The sequence below is a fragment of the Mus pahari genome, chromosome 17 (assembly GCF_900095145.1).
Source record: "Mus pahari chromosome 17, PAHARI_EIJ_v1.1, whole genome shotgun sequence".
In the NCBI taxonomy this organism is placed as follows: Eukaryota; Metazoa; Chordata; class Mammalia; order Rodentia; family Muridae; genus Mus; species Mus pahari.
The window spans coordinates 50,123,238-50,142,832 of record NC_034606.1 but is presented as its reverse complement, the minus strand read 5'-3'; the positions used below and the strand labels follow the sequence as shown (position 1 = coordinate 50,142,832).

General features: G+C 37.0%; 1 protein-coding gene across 1 annotated transcript in view; it reads left to right on the top strand.

Moving 5' to 3' along the window:
* Smc1b (structural maintenance of chromosomes 1B) overlaps positions 1-19,595 on the top strand; it is a 62,598-nt gene that overhangs the window by 12,000 nt on the left and 31,003 nt on the right. The window contains exons 8-12 of the mRNA XM_021217005.2: positions 4,451-4,533; positions 5,456-5,663; positions 7,446-7,631; positions 9,228-9,407; positions 12,723-12,869. Coding sequence (XP_021072664.1) covers positions 4,451-4,533; positions 5,456-5,663; positions 7,446-7,631; positions 9,228-9,407; positions 12,723-12,869 — 804 coding nt within the window. The remainder of the gene's footprint in view (positions 1-4,450; positions 4,534-5,455; positions 5,664-7,445; positions 7,632-9,227; positions 9,408-12,722; positions 12,870-19,595) is intronic.

Here is a 19,595-nt window from a genome sequence, read left to right as displayed (position 1 = left end):
TTTCAATATATAAGTGGATTTATATGAAACACAAGAAATTTTTAAAAATTCTGAGGGGCTAGGAGTATATAGCTTAATTTTAGAACACTTCTATCCCAAGCACAGCAAAATAATTAATTCTGGTTTCTCTGTTGTTCTTAGAATTTTTATTTATATGCACTTCTATAGTTAGAGTAGGCCATGCCTTCATATATGTGTTTGGGAAATGTTTTCTGTACATCTATATGGTGATGAGCATGCACTTTAGGTCAGTAGTGTGAGGAGGAGGAGGAGGATGTGGAGAGTGGGTCCCCACTTAGCTGTCTGTATCTGTGGGTCTTGAAGCTGTGGATTCAAATGAGCTTCAACAATACTCAGGGTAAAAATGTTTATTGAACACCATTTTAGTACTTTTTGTCACTCCTGTCACTCCCTAAGCAATACAATATAATACCTATCTGTATAACATTTACATTTTACTAGGTATTGTAAATCTTACAGAGAGTGTTTCAAGTATATAAAAAGATATGTGTCAATTTTATATGAATACTCTCATTTTATATAAGGATTTGAGTATATGTAAATTAGGCAAACAATCATGGGTTCTGGAATCATTCCTCAAATATTTTGCCCAAGAGGAGAGCTGGTCAGTCTGTGTTGGGAACAAGTGTTAAGATAGCATTATATTCTTCCATAGAGTAAGACTTCATTTCCAGCCTATCTTGCTCTTGTTGTGTATAGTCTCAGTAAACAATTTATTAGATTGGGGTGGGGAGCTTTACATTTTGCATTTTTATATGCAGTCAGAAAAAGTATAGGTAGGAGAGAAAGATGGATAAAGGGGGGAGAGAAAGATCCCTGAAGCTAATGTCTTTCCCAACTGTCATCTGTTTCTCCCAACCATTCCATCCTTAGTTCCCAATAGTCTACTTAAACAGTTCCTTCTCCCAGTTTTTCCAATACTATCTGGTCCAAACTATAACAACTATTTTGGCCTATCTGCTCAGCTCAATTTCTCCTGACTCAACCATCTCTGAACAATATCTTCTCCCCCAACTGCCTTCTCTTCTCACTCTGCTAGATCAACTCACTTACAACTCTTAGCCTCAGCTGGATTTTTTTTTAAGATTTATTTATTTATTATATGTAAGTACACTGTAGCTGTCCTCAGACACTCCAGAAGAGGGTGTCAGATCTTGTTATAGATGGTTGTGAGCCACCATGTGGTTGCTGGGATTTGAACTCCAGACCTTCGGAAGAGCAGTCGGGTGCTCTTACCCACTGAGCCATCTCACCAGCCCCCTCAGCTGGATTTTTATATCATATCCTGTTCCCAGAATCCAAGAGGCAACCAACACTAAAGGTCATAGCATCAAGCAGTTCTAACAGCTAAGAATTCTTAAAGGGCCAGTTGACTATCAACTGGTGATCCTTTAAAGAGCTAGGTGCACAAGACAAATCACACTATAAAGTCAAGCTCACAGTGAAGGACAAACTTAATAGTCATTCTCTTTTAATATTTTATGACTCCTTTTCTAAAGACTAAGGATTGGGTATAAGATTACTGTTATTGCACATTCAACAATAATAGTTGATCACATTATGAAGTTTCTCTGAGCTACCCTGATATTTGTGTATATAGCATGCTAAGTGCTGCTATAAGTCCGATTTGTGGTGGTTGTTTCTAAGCTTTTGGTTTTCTTTTACCTGTATTTACTGACTTGGTGGTTTATACTCATACATATTTAAACACTGCTCTAAATAGTTCTCAGACCTTCAGAACTCCAACCATGTGTTTTTCCAGCTACTACTTCAGGTTCTTCAGGTTAGGTGTTGAGCAAACATCTCAATCAATCTTAGACCCCAAACTGAACTTCCAATCTTCTCACCAAAATGTGTTCCACAGTCTTTCATGTCTCCAATTATGACAGTTTAATTTTATTAGTTGCTCAGGTAAAAAATATGGAGCTAGTCTTAGACTCTTTTAGAAAACTGTTGGCTTTACCTTGAAAATATAAAAAGAGTCTATGTTTTTCCATTCCTACTACTATCACTTTTGTCCATGTTACCATACTTTTGGTTTGGATCAGTTCAGTAGCGTACCAGCTTCCTTTGCTACCACTGTTTATCCTACACAGTAGTCTTAGCATAGCAGCCAGTTAATACATTCAGTAAGTCAAATCATGAAATTGGCTCTTTAAATTCTCCAGAGGCTTCCCAAGTTATACATAAAAGTTTTAAGTCAAAGTTCTCAGGTGACCTACATGGGCCTACCTGAGTTGTTGCTTGGTTTTTCTTCCTGTTTTCCTTTCTTTGATCTGTTGTATTGATCTCCTGTAACATTACAAATATGTTTCTTCCTGAGTTTCCATCTGCAAAAGCAGTAATTTCTTGTAATCACTGAGCTATTTCTCTAGACCCTGAATGGACCTTTTTTTTTCTTTTCTTTTCTTTTTTCTTACCTGAGACAATGTCTCACTATGAATCCCTGGCTGACCTGGAACTCACCATGCAGACCAAGCTGGCTTTGATTCACAGAGGTCTGCCTTCTTTAGCCCCCTAAGTAGTGGGAGTAAATGGGTGTACTGCCATTCCCAGCTCTAAATGGACTTAAGTGAGATAGTAGAATTTCAATGTTGGGCTTCATAATTTCAATGTATGCATTCCATTAGAAAAGCAGCTGTCTTACCTTATTTTGGAGGGAGATATATACATGTGTATGTGTGTGCAGGTGAGTTCATGTGCCTGATTGTATTGGCGCAGAACTCAGAAGAACATAGCAAGTATCTTGCTTCATCACTCTCCTAATATCCTTGAGACAAGATTTCTTAGTGAACCTGGAGCTAGGGTAGCAGCCTGCAATCCCTAGCAATTATTCTGTCTGTCTTCACAGCACTGGGGCTATAGGTGTGCACAGCTACTCTTGACTTTATGTGGGGATTTGAACTAAGGTGGTCATATTTGTGTAATCATCTGAGTCATCTCAGCTCATTTTGGTCATTTTTGTAACTCTGGCACCTAGCACAATAGATGTTTGCTTCATGGATTATCGTTGAATAGATGGAAGAAAGGTTAAAGGTTAAAAATCTAAAACTAGTTGGAGACTACACTCCTCATCCATCCAGTGTCTCTTCCCTGGGAAGTTAAAGCTCCCCTTTCAGTTTTATCCCTGGCTAACTAAATGGGAAATTCAAAAAATAAATAATTCATAAATAACTTACATTGTTGTATTGTTCTGTTTATTATTATTGTGTGGTTGGTGTACTTGCATAGAAGAAAACATGGTATGTCTAGGATTCAGTGCTATGTTTTTAGTCATCTTAGAACCTGTATTTCTCAGGTGACAGTTTCCGCTGCTCTGCAGTATTTGGATTTAATAAATAGAGCAAGCCTTGCATGAAGTCCTCTCCTTGTGCCTGTTAGTTGCCCTGTAGTTCTTGCATAATGATGATACTTAAGTACTGTATTGTAATCACTTATTTTCTTGAGGATAGGAACTATCCCACTCATACCTCTAGTTCCTACCACATGGAAGCCAGTGAATGGATTAGTTTGAAAGATAAATATGAACTGCATAGGTAGTTGAAAATGTTTTTGAACTGAAGAGAGAGAGAGCACTTGTCAATCTTTCAGGATTTAGTTCCCAGCACATACAATAACTAATAACTACAATAACTAATAACTTTTCCCAGAGGATCTGACACCCTCTTTTGTGGACACCAGATAGGAATGTGGTGTATAGACATACATGTAGACAAAACATAAGATAAACATAAACATAAGATAAATAAATCAAGAGATATTTTTAAATGTGCTTGAAGTTTGAATTTACCAGTAAAATCACTGGAGACCAAATATTCCAGCAAAATACAGTCTGATTTGAACCTCAATCTATTAACTATAAAAGTTTTATATTAGCTGACCTTTTCAAAATTAGTTTTTCTTTTATATTTTCTCTTAATTTTTAAATTACATTTATTTATATATTTGTGTGTGTGCCCATGCATGCCCAAGTACACTGTGATGTACTTGTAGAAGTCAGAAAACAACCTGAGGGGCTGGTGAGATGGCTCAGTGGGTAAGAGCACCCGACTGTTCTTCCAAAGGTCAGGAGTTCAAATCCCAGAAACCACATCGTGGCTCATAACCATCTGTAATGAGATCTGACACCCTCTTCTGGAGTGTCTGATGACAGCTACAGTATACTTACATATAATAAATAAATAAATCTTAAAAAAAAGAAAGGGAAAGAAAACAACTTGAGAGCATTGGCTCTTTCCTTCTCTTATATTCAGTGGTTGAAAAGAGTTCATCAGGCTTGACAGCAAGCATCTACTAAGCCATCACACCCTAAATATTTTCATATAATCATATTTGATGGATTTCAAACTTTTAATGTATAGCATAATAAAGTCTAGATATGTTATTGGTTTAGAATGTTGTAATTAGCTTTGTTTACTTCCTATTGTAGGGAAATCTAAAACAAATAAAAGAGCAAATAGAAGAGCATAAAAAACGAATAGAGAAATTGGAGGAATATACAAAGACATGCATGTAAGTAGGAAAACAATCTTTGTAGCTTTTTCATATCTAAATGATCCAGTGTATTCTCTAAGCAGTGAATGAATGTTACTAATGTGTGATATTCCTATTCCTTTGTCTTTATAGATTGTTAAAAATTATACTTAAAATTTGAAAATGTAAATGTGTAGCAGTGGTAAAACTTAAATCTCTTCGACATTGACATTTCAGAAATAAATAATGAATTGTGGGTGCTGGAGAGATGCTCAGTAGTTAAGAACACTGACTGCTCTTGCAGAGGACTGGGTTTTATTCAAAGCACCCACATGGTGGTTGGACTCACAACTATCTGTAGTTCCAGATCCAGGGGATCTGATGTCCTCTTCTGGTTTCCATAGACACTAACTACATAGGTGTTCACAGATATACATACAGGCAAACAGTCATACATATAAAATAAAAATAAACCTAAATTTTTTTAAAATGGTAATTAATTGTGTCTTGAAAGCTAATTCATGGTTTTCAGTCTACCACTAAGGAAGTTTAGTTGAGTTTGCATTGATATTAAGCATGTGATGGTTGCTCTGGTTTATATTGATCTACCCTTACTCTCATAGTACCCAGAAATATGTATTTTCAAATGAACAGGAATGACCAAAAAGCTCTTTTGCCTGTTTAGTGTTGGGTTTTTTTTATTTCTTTTTTTAATTGATAGAGCACTACTCCATTTTTCATACACTGCCAGACAAAACTGTTTTATGTTTGTTTTTTTTTTTTTCGAGACAGGGTTTCTCTGGGGACTCACTTTGTAGACCAGGCTAGCCTCGAACTCAGAAATCCCCCTGCCTCTGCCTCCTGAGTGCTGGGATTAAAGGCATGTGCCACCACGCCCGGCTCTGTTTTATGTTTTAACAAACTGGCTTTTTGGTTGTTATTCTTGTTGTTACTATTGTAGGGATTGCTTGGAAGATAAAAAACAGCAAGAAGAGGCCCTGATAAAAGAAATTGACAATACAAAATCAAGAATGTCTGAAGTTAATGAAGAATTGAGTCTTATTAGAAATGAATTGCAGAATGCTGGAATTGATAACCATGAGGGAAAACGTCAGCGGAAAAGAGCAGAAGTTCTGGAACACCTTAAAAGACTTTACCCAGATTCCGTGGTAATTGGAATGAATTTTAAAGGCTGTGCTCTCTCATTCCTAAAAATAGTGTTCTTACTTGAGATTGGAAATATAACTGTTGTAATGAGGCAGAATTATTTTAGAAATGTTGTGTTTTGTATTTGACAATTTATATCCAAAACATAATAAGTAAATAGAGTAAAAGATAAATAATTTCAAATTGTATTTGTAAGTATTGAAAAGAAACGTTTACATGAACACAGTACCTAGCCAGTATACATTATGGCTGATATCCCCAGAGGAAACATAGTATGAAGTAATCTTGGTCCTCTTAACAAGAAACCTCTGTGCTCAAGTTCTTCATAATTTTTAATAGGTTAGGTATCGCTCCCATATTTTCATTTTCTCTCTGTACCCAGTGTCTTTTTTTTTTTCAAGACAGGGTTTCTCTGTATAGCCCTGGCTGTCCTGGAACTCACTCTGTAGACCAGGCTGGCCTCGAACTCAGAAATCCACCTGCCTCTGACTCCAGAGTGCTGGGATTAAAGGCGTGCGCCACCAAGTCTGGCTTGTATCCAGTGTCTTTCATACTAAGTACCTTAGCCAAAATACAATGCTATCCTGTTACATGGGTGTTAGCCTCACAGCATCATTTTCTATTTTATCGTGGGCCTCTCTTGTGCCTCAGTGTGCCCTGTGATTTCCTTATGGCGTACTTTTACTACTTGACACTTCACCATTGCTTTGTTCCAAAACACTTGCCATTGACCTTTATGGTACTACATTTTCATGGCCACCTACTTTATCTCCTTTACACTGTCTTACTAGAACATCTCTTTTTTCCTTCAAGAAACTGGAGGAACATGTGTGGAGAGACTGAAACTAGAACTTCATGTATGTGAGATAAACATTCTACCAACTGAGTTATATATCCCCAAATCTTTGATGTTCTTCTTCAATCTTTACTTTGAATCATGGATAATGATAGAGGAATAGGGCTACGTTGCCCAATCTTGCTTCCTCAATTCATAACAAAATGACACCACCCTAGTTTAAAAAAAAAAACCAGTAGTTCAGCAATCATATCTAATGGCAGGAAATGGCTATTGTGCAGATTTCTTTTTAAACAGAGAAAAGGATGGAGAGATTTAACAACTTAAGTATAATTTTAGTTGTTCTGAACTCTGTAGAAGCCAAGCTGATTGACTAAATTCTAAAAATTTTTACCCAGCATTCCTTAATTTGGCAAGAAGCATCACTTATATACTTGTTTCTTTTCAAAGGTGGAGGGGATTGATTATAAAAACTAGAAAATCGGGAAAGGGGGGACCTCTGATGCTCTCTCAATGTAGAGAAGACTCAATTCCTCATTGAGAGAGAGGACATTTTGAATCCTCCCACCAAATAATGTGTGTTTTTCTACACAGGGCAGAATCGCAGTGAAACAGAATGTTAATTTAAAACTCCACAGAGGGAGAGAATGAGATGTTCAGACAGTGTATTCTTACAGAGTGTCAGCTGAGCCCTTGTGTTTCTTGCCCTCGGGGAGAGTGGGTAGAGCAGGAATATGGATTCGGTCACCTATTGCTTAAAGAAGGCACTTGATTCACTCTATGGGAAACAGTCCAGAAGTTGTCCATTATCAAAAAAATGAAAGGTCCACATTGAATATAAGAATTCAGATGAATTTGAATGTGACTATTAAATTGGACATATAAATTGTATTCTGTTTTCTGCTATGCTTTGTTACATTAGAAAACAATGAATTATATGTTTCTCATTAATGCATTTGTTTTCTTCTTCTGTTCTGAACCTACTAAGTTTGGAAGACTGCTTGACCTGTGTCACCCTATTCATAAGAAATACCAGCTGGCCGTGACTAAGCTTTTTGGCCGCTACATGGTTGCCATTGTTGTAGCCTCAGAAAAGGTAGCAAAAGATTGTATTCGATTTCTGAAGGCGGAAAGAGCTGAACCTGAAACATTCCTTGCTCTAGATTACCTTGATGTAAGAATTTTAATATTTGGTATTTATTAATTGCCAAATTTAATGCCTTTATTGCTCCAAACTGGCAGCTATGGGGTGGGGGTAGGGTGGGTGCAAGTGGTTTAACTTGAATGCCAGTTAGCCAGCCATTCAAGTGGCTGGTGTTTCTGAACTTGAGGTGAATAATATCAAGCAACTGCTATCTTTTGTGATTCATGATATTTCTTCCTAGTCTAGTATTGCTACAATTCTTAATGTCTTTAGTTTCAATCTGGAGAAGAACTCAGTTATGTAGACCAGGCTGGCTTCAAACTCTTTAAGAGATTTGCTTGCCTCTGCTTCCTGAGTGCTGGGATTAAAGACATGTACCACTATGCCTAGTAAAAATAATTTTTATTTGTTACTCATTTGAATTTTTTCAAGGCAAACTCATATTTTACAAAAATATGATACTGAAATGATGGCTTAGCAGTTAAAAATACTGGCTGTTCTTACAAAGGACCTGGGTTAGATTCTTAGTACACCTCCAAAGCAGCTAACAATCATCTGTAATTCCAGTCCTCGGGTCTCTGACTCCCTCTTCTGGTCTCTGTGGGCACTTCATGCATGTGGTTCACAGACATACATGCAGACAAAAAAATTTTTTAATTAAAATCTTATAGGGGGCGCTGGAGAGATGGCTCAGTTAAGAGCACTGACTGCTCTTCTGAAGGTTCTAAGTTCAAATCCCAGCAANCACATGGTGGCTCACAACCATCTGTAATGAGATATGACACCCTCTTCTAGTGTGTCTGAAGACAGCTACAGTGTACTTACACAGGAAAAATAATAATAACAAAAATCTATACAGGGTCACCACATGACTCGGTAGATAAAAGTACTTGTTACCAAGCATAACTTGAGTTAAAGAGTTAAAGATTTAGTCCCTCTACTCACATGGTAGAAGGAGAGGAACCAATTCCCACAGGTTGTCCTCTGTACTTTCCAGAGACATGCTAGAGGACACCTACACATGCACACACGCTAAATAAATAAATAAATAAATAAATAAATAAATAAATAAATAAATAAATAAATAAATAAATGTAAAAAAAACCAGCCTTATACAGAAATATAAAAGGAATATTTCCTTCTAGTACTATTTTAGAGGTTTTCTATACATTCAGGCCATATGAACATATATATATATACATTCAGGCCATATGAATATATATATATATATATATATATATATATATATATATATATATATATATGTGTGTGTGTGTGTGTGTGTGTGTGTGTGTGTGTGTATCTACCATTCCCATGTGCATACCTATATACCTTTTAGTATACACAGGATTTTTGTTTAACAGAAATTAGATTATATTTACTAGTTTTCAGTAATAACGTAGCAGATATATTTATGATTTGTAGACAGAAATCTGAAAGTACATCCATAATCTGAAGGCTGTCCTGATCACTTCAGACTAGAGGGTTTTGTTTCATTTCGTTTTTAGATCTGTAGTTCTGTGCTGCCTTTGGTTACATACCTAAGTGGCTCCTTCAGAGACATGCATTATCATTTGGTTTTATTTTAGTGTAGTTAATATACCAATTTTCCTTTTAACCCTTCAGATCAAGCCAATCAATGAACGACTAAGGGAAATTAAAGGCTGTAAGATGATGATCGATGTTATAAAGACCCAGTTTCCTCAGCTGAAGAAAGTGATTCAGTTTGTTTGTGGAAATGGCCTTGTCTGTGAGACTGTGGAAGAAGCAAGACATATTGCATTTGGTGGACCTGAAAGACGGAAGGTGAGAGACTGATCACTCTTTCAACTAAGTTGAAGTTTGTTCATTCATTTGTTTGGTCTCTACCCTCTCCCTGTTACTCGTGTGTTCTTTTTAATTAGGAACACCAGTATACGAAAGCCTATGATGCTTTGATTTGATGTTGGGGTCTCATGTAGCCCAGACTGGCCTTGAGCTTGTTGTATAGATAGCTGAGGTTAACTGTGATAACAGTGATCTTCCTGCCTCTTGCCTCCCAAGTGCTGGGATCAGAGACATGCATTATCATGTCCATTTTTTGTATATACTAAAGATTGAGCTCAGGGCATTGTATATTTAGGCAAGCACTCTACCAACTAAGCTACATCCTCAGCTCTTCAGTTGAGTTTTATAAAATTAACTTCTGTAATATTCTCTATATCACAAGTTCTAAGGCATTTGAGTTTTTCCCTTGGTGTGGAATAAATGTCCTTGTTGATTCCTGTATTTTCCCTGCATTGTTTTACCTTTAAATAGCTGGAAGGATTTTCTTGTGGCTTACTTTACATTTTTTGTTCTTATATAACTTAATGGGAATACTTTGTATGTTGATACTTTGCGGGGCCGTGGGTGTATGGGAAAGGGGAGTGGGAGAGAAACCACGTCCCACCAGAGTTCCAGTTCTCTGGGCAGGCGGATGTGGGGTTACTGCGTTTGCTTTCCCACCTATTGGGTCCCACTGAGGTTCAGGACCTCAACTTGACTGGAGACCAGGCTGTCAGTACATAGCCCATTGCCCCACAATGCTTAACATAATTTTATTTAAAATAGCACAGTTGAAATGTTACTGAAGACTAATCTTTAAAGGGAGTGATTTTTCTTTTAAAAATAAATATTTTAAGGGTAGAGGAGATGACTTAAATGGCTAAGAATGCTTCCTCTACAAGAGTGCAGACCTGATTTCAAATACATAGCACCCACATAAGCGGAGCATGACTCAGTATACCTGTAACTCTAGTGTTAGAGGGTAGAGACATTTGGATTCCAAGATCTAGCTGGTTAATTTAAATAACAAGCTTCTAGTTTAGTGAGAAACTGTCTCGAAATAGTAAGACAGAGAGCAATAGACATAGAGACCTCATATTCTGGTCTGGCCTCTACACACATGCACATGTACATACATGCATGCACACCCACAAATATATATTTTTTCTTACGTGGACAATTTATATTTAGTTGATCAATGCTAAATTATTGTTCAATAATTATTTAATTTTATAAAGTATATCAATGCTTAAGTGCCTAAGCCATAAAATAAGACTAGTGATGCTATATAGTAAATAGTTATGGGACTTGAGGTAAGTTCCTAACCTCGTAATTTTTCTTATCTAAAACTGAGGAGATAGTTAAAAATAAAATAAAATTATGAAGCTTACATTAAGTGACAAGCATAATGCTGCCAGAGTGCTTAGGAAATAATCCTTAGCAAATGGTAGCTGCTTCACGAACAATTTACAGTTATCTAGAATGTCTAGTATCAAAAATCAATACAAAATAAGCTTTTCTTCTAAGAATTCCCATTCTTAAATTTAGCATTTTTCTAAAATGATTAATGCTATATATTTATAAAATAGACTTTTATTTTATGTATATGGGTGTTTTGCCTCTACATGTATGTCTGCACACGATAGTGTGCCCAGTATCCATGGAGGCTGGAAAAGGTTATCAGCTCTCTTAGAATTGGAGTTATACTGTAAGCTTCCATGTGGATCCTGGGAATCTTACGTAGGTCTTCTGGAATCAGCCAGTGCTCCTAACCATTGGGCCATCTCTCCAGCACCTTAAAATAGATTTTTAAAGATTGTTCAGTTTTAAAAAGCCATTTGAAGATAAGGTGATTTGTCCCTATTTATAATTTATTTCTTGTTCACAACAACATGCTTTATCTCATTGTAACATATTTTAGAATTTTAGAATTTTAATCTGGTTTATTTGCATATCAACAGTATTTCAGAAATGTAAAAAAGAACCTAATATGTTTTAGGTTAGTAAAACATTTGGATAGATACCACATTCTTTCATCTTCAATTTGAAATTACTTTTGATTTCCAATAGACTTCTGTATTTTAAAACTTTACATTTCAAGTGACATTACAAAATAGTCCGGTTTATTTAAATATATAGCACATATAAATTACATACAATACCTACAAACAATATAATGTAAAATTAGCAAATCTGCTAGGCATGGGCAGCACGTGCCTGTAAGCTCAGGATTTTGGGAGGTAGAGGCAAGAGGGTCAGGAGTTCAAGGTCATCCTTGGCTATCTAGTGTGTTTCAGGCTAGTTTGAACTACATAAGATTCTGTCTCAAAAACAAAACAAAAAACATAGCTTCTCACAGGGCTAGAGAGATTGCTCAGCAATTTAGAGCACTTGTTGCCTTCCAGAAGACCTGGGTTCAATGCTCAGCATGCACATAGTCACTCACAACCATCTACAACTCCTATATTCATAATTATAGAGGATCTGATGCCATCTTTTAGCCTCTACAGGCACCAGAAATGCACATAGCATACATACAGTCAAAACATTCATACACAAATATTTAAATCTTTAAAATCTAAGGAAAAAAGATATCAGCAAAAGAACATTCTATAAGACTGAGAGTAGAGTGCTTGCCTAGTATGCTCGACTGAGGCTTTAGCTTGTTTTCCTTACACCCACCCTGGTATGATGCCTGAAGGCATAATTTTGTACATGCAAATATTTCTCAAAAAATATCTAACAATCTAAACTTAAGTTTTTATTATCTCTTAAGAAAATAGCTGGGAGGCTAGGGCCAGAAACATTTCTCACTCTAATTAAGTAGAAACATTTATAAAATGTTGAAAATTGATTAATTTATTCCATTAAAGCACTCACTTAGAGCACTGTAAACTCTGGGTAATTTTATACCTTGACTCTAAATTTCATTCTGTATTTATTTTGGAGAATACAATTGTTTGGGGATATCCTAAAGTTTTTAAGTCATTTTCATAATATACTATTTATAATATATGTCAGAATCTTCAAAACAAAGGATTATGCAATACAAATGATTTAATATTAAGTACGGTTTTTGCTTCTCAGCATTATGTATGTTTGGAGTGAATATACAGCTTATTTTAAACCTCTATGGTGGCTTTTAATTTGTTGCCTAGTCTTAATAAAATGGGTTTTATATTTGTGGTTTGTATTCCTTTAAAAATCAGTATTTTATTAGTAAAGTTAATGAAGTGTTTTTTACATCTATAAAATCTCAGCTGGAAAAAGTATGCTAAAATACATTTCTCTAAAGTAAATGTTTTTATGATGCAGGCAGTAGCACTTGATGGAACACTGTTTTTGAAATCTGGAGTGATCTCTGGAGGGTCAAGTGACTTAAAGCACAAAGCTCTGTGCTGGGACGAGAAAGAGTTACACAGTCTAAGAGACAAAAGAAGCCAACTAGTCCAAGAGCTAAAGGTAAATCCTCATCATATAAAATATTATGGAAAATAATTATGCAAAAACTAAGTATTTTTCTTATTAAGATAAGTTCTGTGAATTGCTTGTTTACTGTACTTTTTATTTATTTATTTATTTTTGAGACAAGTGCTGACTCTGGCTATCCTGGAACTCACTGTGTAGACAAATCTGGCCTCATCTGCCTCTGCCTCCCAAGTGCTGGGATTATAGGCACGTACTACCACATCCAGCTTCCTATACAAATTTGTGTATTAGGTACTGTTGCCTATTTTAAGTTATTTGTATAATAACTTACTCCTATTTGTGGTACAGAATTTCTTTACATTTAAAACAAAAGATTTAGCCAGGTGTGGTGGCTCACACCTTTAATCTCAGCACTCTGGAGGCAAAAACAAATAGAGCAGGTAGATCTCTGTGAGCTCTAGGTCAACTTGATCTACATAGTGAGCTCTAGGACAGGCAAAGCTACATATTGAGATTGTCTCAAAAAAAAAAGATTTTATCAAAATATTTATTTTATTTGTGTGTGTTCATGCATGTATACATATAAGGGGTACCAAAAGAGGCTAGAAGAGGACATTGGATTCTCTTCCAGGAACTGGATTTACAGAAGGTTGTGAGCCACCATGTGGGTGCTGGGAATGGAACCCAGGTCCTCTGCAATGGCAACCAGTGCTCTTAATCTCTAAGTAGTTTTTCTAGCTTCAAGGGTATAATTTCTAAATAAAATGTCAATATAGAATCTTCATCTATATAAGAGAATATATATGACCATATAAAATTTGTTCTAAAAACACATGTAATTTTTTGATATTATACTTTGCTGATCGAACTGATGTAAGCCAGAGTTGTTTTTGGAAGAGGAAAACTCAATTAAGAAAAATTTCATACCATATTGGTATGTGGTATATTTTTCTTAATTGGTGATTGATGTGAGAAAGCTCAGTTGATTATGAGCAGTGCCACCCCAGAGCTGGGGTTATTGGGTACTATACACAAGCAGGCTCTGCAAGCCATGAGGAAAAAGCCAGTAAATTGCACTCTTCCATGGGTTCTGCATCAGTTCCTGCCTGTAGATTCCTGCCCTCCTTGAGTTCCTGCCCTGACCCCTCAATGATAAACTGTTACCTACAAGTGTAAATGAAATAAATCCTTCATTCCTCAAGTAACTTTTGGTCCTGGTAAGGTTTTTTTGTTGTTTGTTTTGTTCTGTTTTGTTTTGTTTTGTTTTGTTTGAGACTGTCGCTCTCTGTAGGCCTGGCTGTCCTGGAACTCAGAGATCCACCTGTCTCTGCCTCTTAAGTGCTGGGATTAAAGAAAAACACATACCACCACCACCTGGTTGTCATGGTGTTTTATCACAGCAGTAGAAACCCTAATTAGGACATACAAGATGATGTAACCCAAGATGTAATTGGAAAAGTTATATGCTTTTGTATAGAAAAGGTATTTTATAAAATATATACCTAGGTCTAATTGAAATACCAAGTAAAAGAGTAATTGGTTTAGGGCTGAAGAGATGTGTGATGGCTATTCTTGATCATCAGCTTGATTACATCTGGAACTAATTAAAACCCCAAAATGGAGGGCGCACTGGCGAGGGAGTTTTGTTTAATTTGAAGTGGGAAGATCTACTCCTAACCCAGATGTTTGATGTGGGAAGACCCTTCTCTAATCTGAACCACATCTCTTGTTGGAAGCCTATACAAGGGCATGGAAGAAGGAAGCTTCAATCTTTTCTAGACTTTTCTAGTTTACTCTCACCTTGCTATCAGGTATATTCTTTCACTGGCATTGAGCCTACTCCCTTGGGATTCTGTATACTGAAGACCAGCTGAGACATCCAACCTCATGGACTGTAGAACTACTAGATTCTTGGACTTTCATTCATAAGCAGCCATTGTTGGATTAGCTAGACCACAGCCTGTAAGTCATTATAATAAATCCCATAGATAGATAGATAAATAGATAGATAGTCATTCTATAAGTTCTCTTGCTGTAGAGAACCCTAGCTAATACAGATTTTGGTATCAGAACTGGTTCTAGACAGCAGAACTATAAGAATGATTAATATATTAAATATCTACAATGAGCTCTCTAATTTGTTAGTACCTATAGTTACTGAAGCCTCTGGGTGCTTGGAGAGTACTGAAAGCTGGTAGTGTGAACTATTTTACAAACTTAAGGAGAAAAATGCATTTGATAAACCTGATTTGAGTTACAACAAATTTGGTGACTTTGTAAACTTTTGATAGTTTGTGGAAAAATAAGAAAAATTATGATGGTGGTCTGTTGCTCCTAATATCTCTGGATAAATTGACAAACGCATTTTTGAACTCTGAGAAAAAAAATTAGCAAACTTCTCGCATCTCAGAGTATGGTAAAAGACAACAATAGGTTTAGTGATAAAATTGACTGGGTCCAGATATGTATTAACAGTCTACAGATCTCTAAATGTTTCCTGAAAGAGAATCTCTCCAGCAGCCACAGAGTTCAAGTTGCAGAAAATCAAACCACAGATTCAATATAAGGTTAGTTGGATTACAGCAAAAATTCAATTCCCAGCCTCAGAGGGCATTGGCAATTAAAGTAAGAGCACTAATTGTAAAAGAATGGGATCCTGTAACTTGGAATGGGCTGTATATGAGGACCCACCTTCTTGAAGCTGAGAACTTTGATCTAACTTCTGCAGAAGATATACTGCCACCCTTTGAAATGTTGCCTTTTTTAAAAGATTTATTTATTATTATATCTAAGTACACTGTAGCTGTCTTCAGACACTCCAGAAGAGGGCATCAGATTTCTTTACAGATGGTTGTGAGCCACCATGTGGTTGCTGGGATTTGAACTCAGGACCTTCAGAAGAGCAGCCAGTGCTCTTAACCACTGAGCCATCTCTCCAGCTGGAAATGTTGCCTTTTCTATCTTTGACAACACTGATATCCTTTGGAGACCATCAATAGTTGCATCTAGACTTATAACCAGACTTAAGGCAAAACGGTTCTAGAGGGGAAGTAGAAAGCATAGTTCATGAAGAGGTGCAGTACACTAATAAAGAGCTTAATAAATTTGCTAATTCATTCACGCAGAGGTCTGGGGAGTATGTGGAATGGGTTTTAAGAATATGGAATGGAATAATGGTCAAAGGAACACAAAACTGGATCAGGCTAAGTGTATTGATAAGGGCTTATTGAGATTCTAGGTTTAATATGGAAGCTCAAACAGTTTTATTTTTAAATTGGGGAGAAAAATGACCAGACTTTCTGAGGTCTGTTGAGTACTGATTCTGAATTGATGCTGATTCTGGGAGATACCAAGAAACATTATAGCCCTCCAGTTAACGTAATTATGGAGATCAGGTAATAAGAGTTTTGGCTTAAGTCTGACTCACCGGAGGTTCGGTGGGTCCCCAAACTCATCCTGTGGTTATGTCCCTACTCCTAAGATATATAATTAGAATCAATACACTGGGAAGTTGGCAAAAATATCACATTGGTTCTCTGACCTGTGGAGTGAAGGCTATTATGGTTGGAAAGTTTAAATGGAAACCTTTAGAGTTGTCACTGCTAAGGTGACAGGGAATCAAAAACAGGATCTCATCCATGCAGAAACTACATAAATTAGTATTTTATCATTAAAGACTTGAAAGATTGAGGGGTGATAGTCCCACCACATCTCCCTTTAACTCTATCTGGCCAGTATAGAAGACAATAGATCATGGAGAATGACAGTTGACTAGCAAAAACTTAATCACTCAGTCAAGTACCAACTTCTATTACAGATGTTGTACCAGAGGTGGTATCCTTACTTGAGCAGATTAACACATCTGGTACATGGAATACAGTTATTGAAATGTGCCCTTTTTCTTGGTACCTGTCCATGAGAACCACCAGAAGCAATTTGCTTTCCGTTGGCAAGACCAGATTGTACCTCAGGATATATAATTGCCCAGCCCTGTGCCATAACTTAGCTTAAAGAGCTCTTGATAGACTATCTCTTATATCAATGTAAATTATATCAATATAATTATATCATCATATCACATTGGTGATTATATTGATGACATTATACTAATTGGACAAAGTAAGCAGAAGGTAGCAACCACGTGTGTACATCAAAGGATGGGAAATAAATCTAACCAAAATTCAAGAGCCTTCAATTTCAGTGAAATTCTTAGGAGTCCAGAAGTGTGAGGTATGCAGAGATATTCCTTTTAAGGTGAAGAACAAGTTATTGCACCTGGCCCCTCCCACCCAAGAAAGAAGCAGTGTTTAGTGGGCCTATTTGGATTCTGGAAACAGCATATTCCTCACTTAAGTGTGTTAATTCCAGCCCATATACCAAGTGACCTAGGAAGCTGCTAGCTTGGTGGAGGGCCTGGAACAGGAGAGGGCTCTTCAACAGGTCCAAGCTGCTCTATAATTTGGACCATATGATCCAGTAGACCCAGTGGTACTTAAGGTGTCAGTGGCAAATAGTGATACTACTTGGAACCTTTGGCAACCTATAGATGAATTTCAGAAGAGACTTTGGGATTTTGGAGCAAGGCTCTACCATCATCTTCAGACAACTATTCTACCTTTGGAAGACAGGTCTTACTCTACTGGAAACTGAGTATTTGATAATGAACCACCAAGTTACTGTGCAACCTGAGCTGCTGATCATGAACTAGGTGTTATCTGATCTGCCAGTTCAAAAAGTAGAACCACATAGAAGCAATTCATTACCAAATGGAAGTTGTATATATATGATTGGGTCTGAGCAAGTCCTGAAGACACAAATAAGATACTAAAAGAAGTTGCCTAGGGGTTGGAAAGATGGCTCATCAGATAAAAGCACTTCCTGCACTTCCAGAGTTCCTAAGTTCAATTCCCAGCAACCACATACTGGGTCACAACCATCCATGGGGTCTGATGCCCTTTCTGGTGTGTCTGAATACAGCTACAGTGTACTCTTATGCACATATATTCATATACATAGAATAAATAATTCTTAAAACAGTATTAAAAAAAGAAGTTGCCTAAATGCCTATGGTTTCTACTCCCATTAAAATGTTGTCTGCTACCAAGCATGCACCTATATAGGGTATGCCCTTACTGGTTGACTGAGGAAGAGAAGAGTAGGGCGGAGTTTGCTGATGGTTCTGCACAGAAGTGGACAGCTGCAGCATGACAACCCCTTCCTTGGACAACCCTGAAAGACACCATTGAAGGGAAATGTTCACAGTGTGCTTAGGCAGTACACATGGCTATGCATTTTATTTGGAAGGAAAAATGGCCAGATGTGTGATTGTTCACTGATTTCATGGACTGTAGTCAATGGATTGGTTGACTGGATTGTCGGGGACTTAGAAAAGCCATGATTGGAAAATAGTTGAGAAAGACATCTGGGGAAGAAGTATGCAGTTAGATCTTTCCAAATGAGTGAAGGATATGAAGATACTTATGTGTCATGTAAATGCTCATTACAAAGTGACTTCAGCTGAAGAGTTCAATAATCAAGTAGATAGGATGACCTATTCTGTGGACAGTCAGTCTTTTTCCCCAGCCATTCATGTCATTGCCCAGTGGGCCCATGAACAAAGTGACCATGATGGCAGAAATGGGAGTTATGCATAGGTACGGCAACATAGACTTCTGTTTTAGTCAGGGTGTCTATTCCTGCACATCATGACAAAGAAACAAGTTGGAGAGGAAAGGGTTTATTCAGTTTACACTTCCACATTGCTGTTGATCACCAAAGGAAGTCAGGACTGGAACTCAAGCAGGTCAGGGAGCAGGATTTGATGCAGAAGCCATGGAGGGATGTTCTTTACTGGCCTGCTTTCACTGGCTTGCTCAGCCTGCTCTCTTATAGAACCCAAGACTACCAGCCCAGAGATGGCACCACCCACAAGGGGACCTCCCCCCCTTGATCACTAATTGAGAAAATGCCTTACAGCTGGATCTCATGGAGGCATTTCCCCAACTGAAGCTCCTTTCTCTGTGATAACTCCAGCTGTGTCAAGTTGACACAAAACTAGCCAGTACAACTTCTTTCACCAAGTCTGACTTAGCTCCAGCTGCTCCTGAGTGCCAGATATGTCATCATTCCTCAGGGTAACCAGCCAGTGACCTGGTAGCAGGTTTATTACATTGTACCTCTGTAATAGAAGACAAAACTGTTCTTACTGGTAGATATTTATTGTGGTTATGGCACAAGATCCATCAGGAATAACGATATGGGTCTTACCTTCAAGAAAAGAACCAGCACATGCTGAAGTGTGTGCTGATGGTGGAAAAAATACAGAACGGTAGTAGAGGAAGGTAGTTACAAATACCAGCTAAGACCATGTAATCAGTTGCAGAAACAAGGTTTATAATTGACATGAATATTTCTGTCATATTCTGTTAAGAATGTGTTTATGTTTTTCTTAACTTCTTTACCATGTAAAGTATTATTAATTAAGAGAAGATTGATGGTTATAATATTCAGATTTAAGACACTAGAAGAATGTTCCTCAAAGGATATTGCTACATATTCTAAATTTATGTGTTTGCAGTTGTAAGTGGGATAGTTATATAATGTTAATTATAGTTTTGACCTGATTGTTGTTTTCATTTGGGAATTAATCATGACATAAGGAGATATGATGTATGAAGTTGACAAAGAGTGGACTTGTAGTGACTATTCTTGATTGTCAACTTGACTACGTCTGGAATTAATTATAACCTAAAAAGGGAG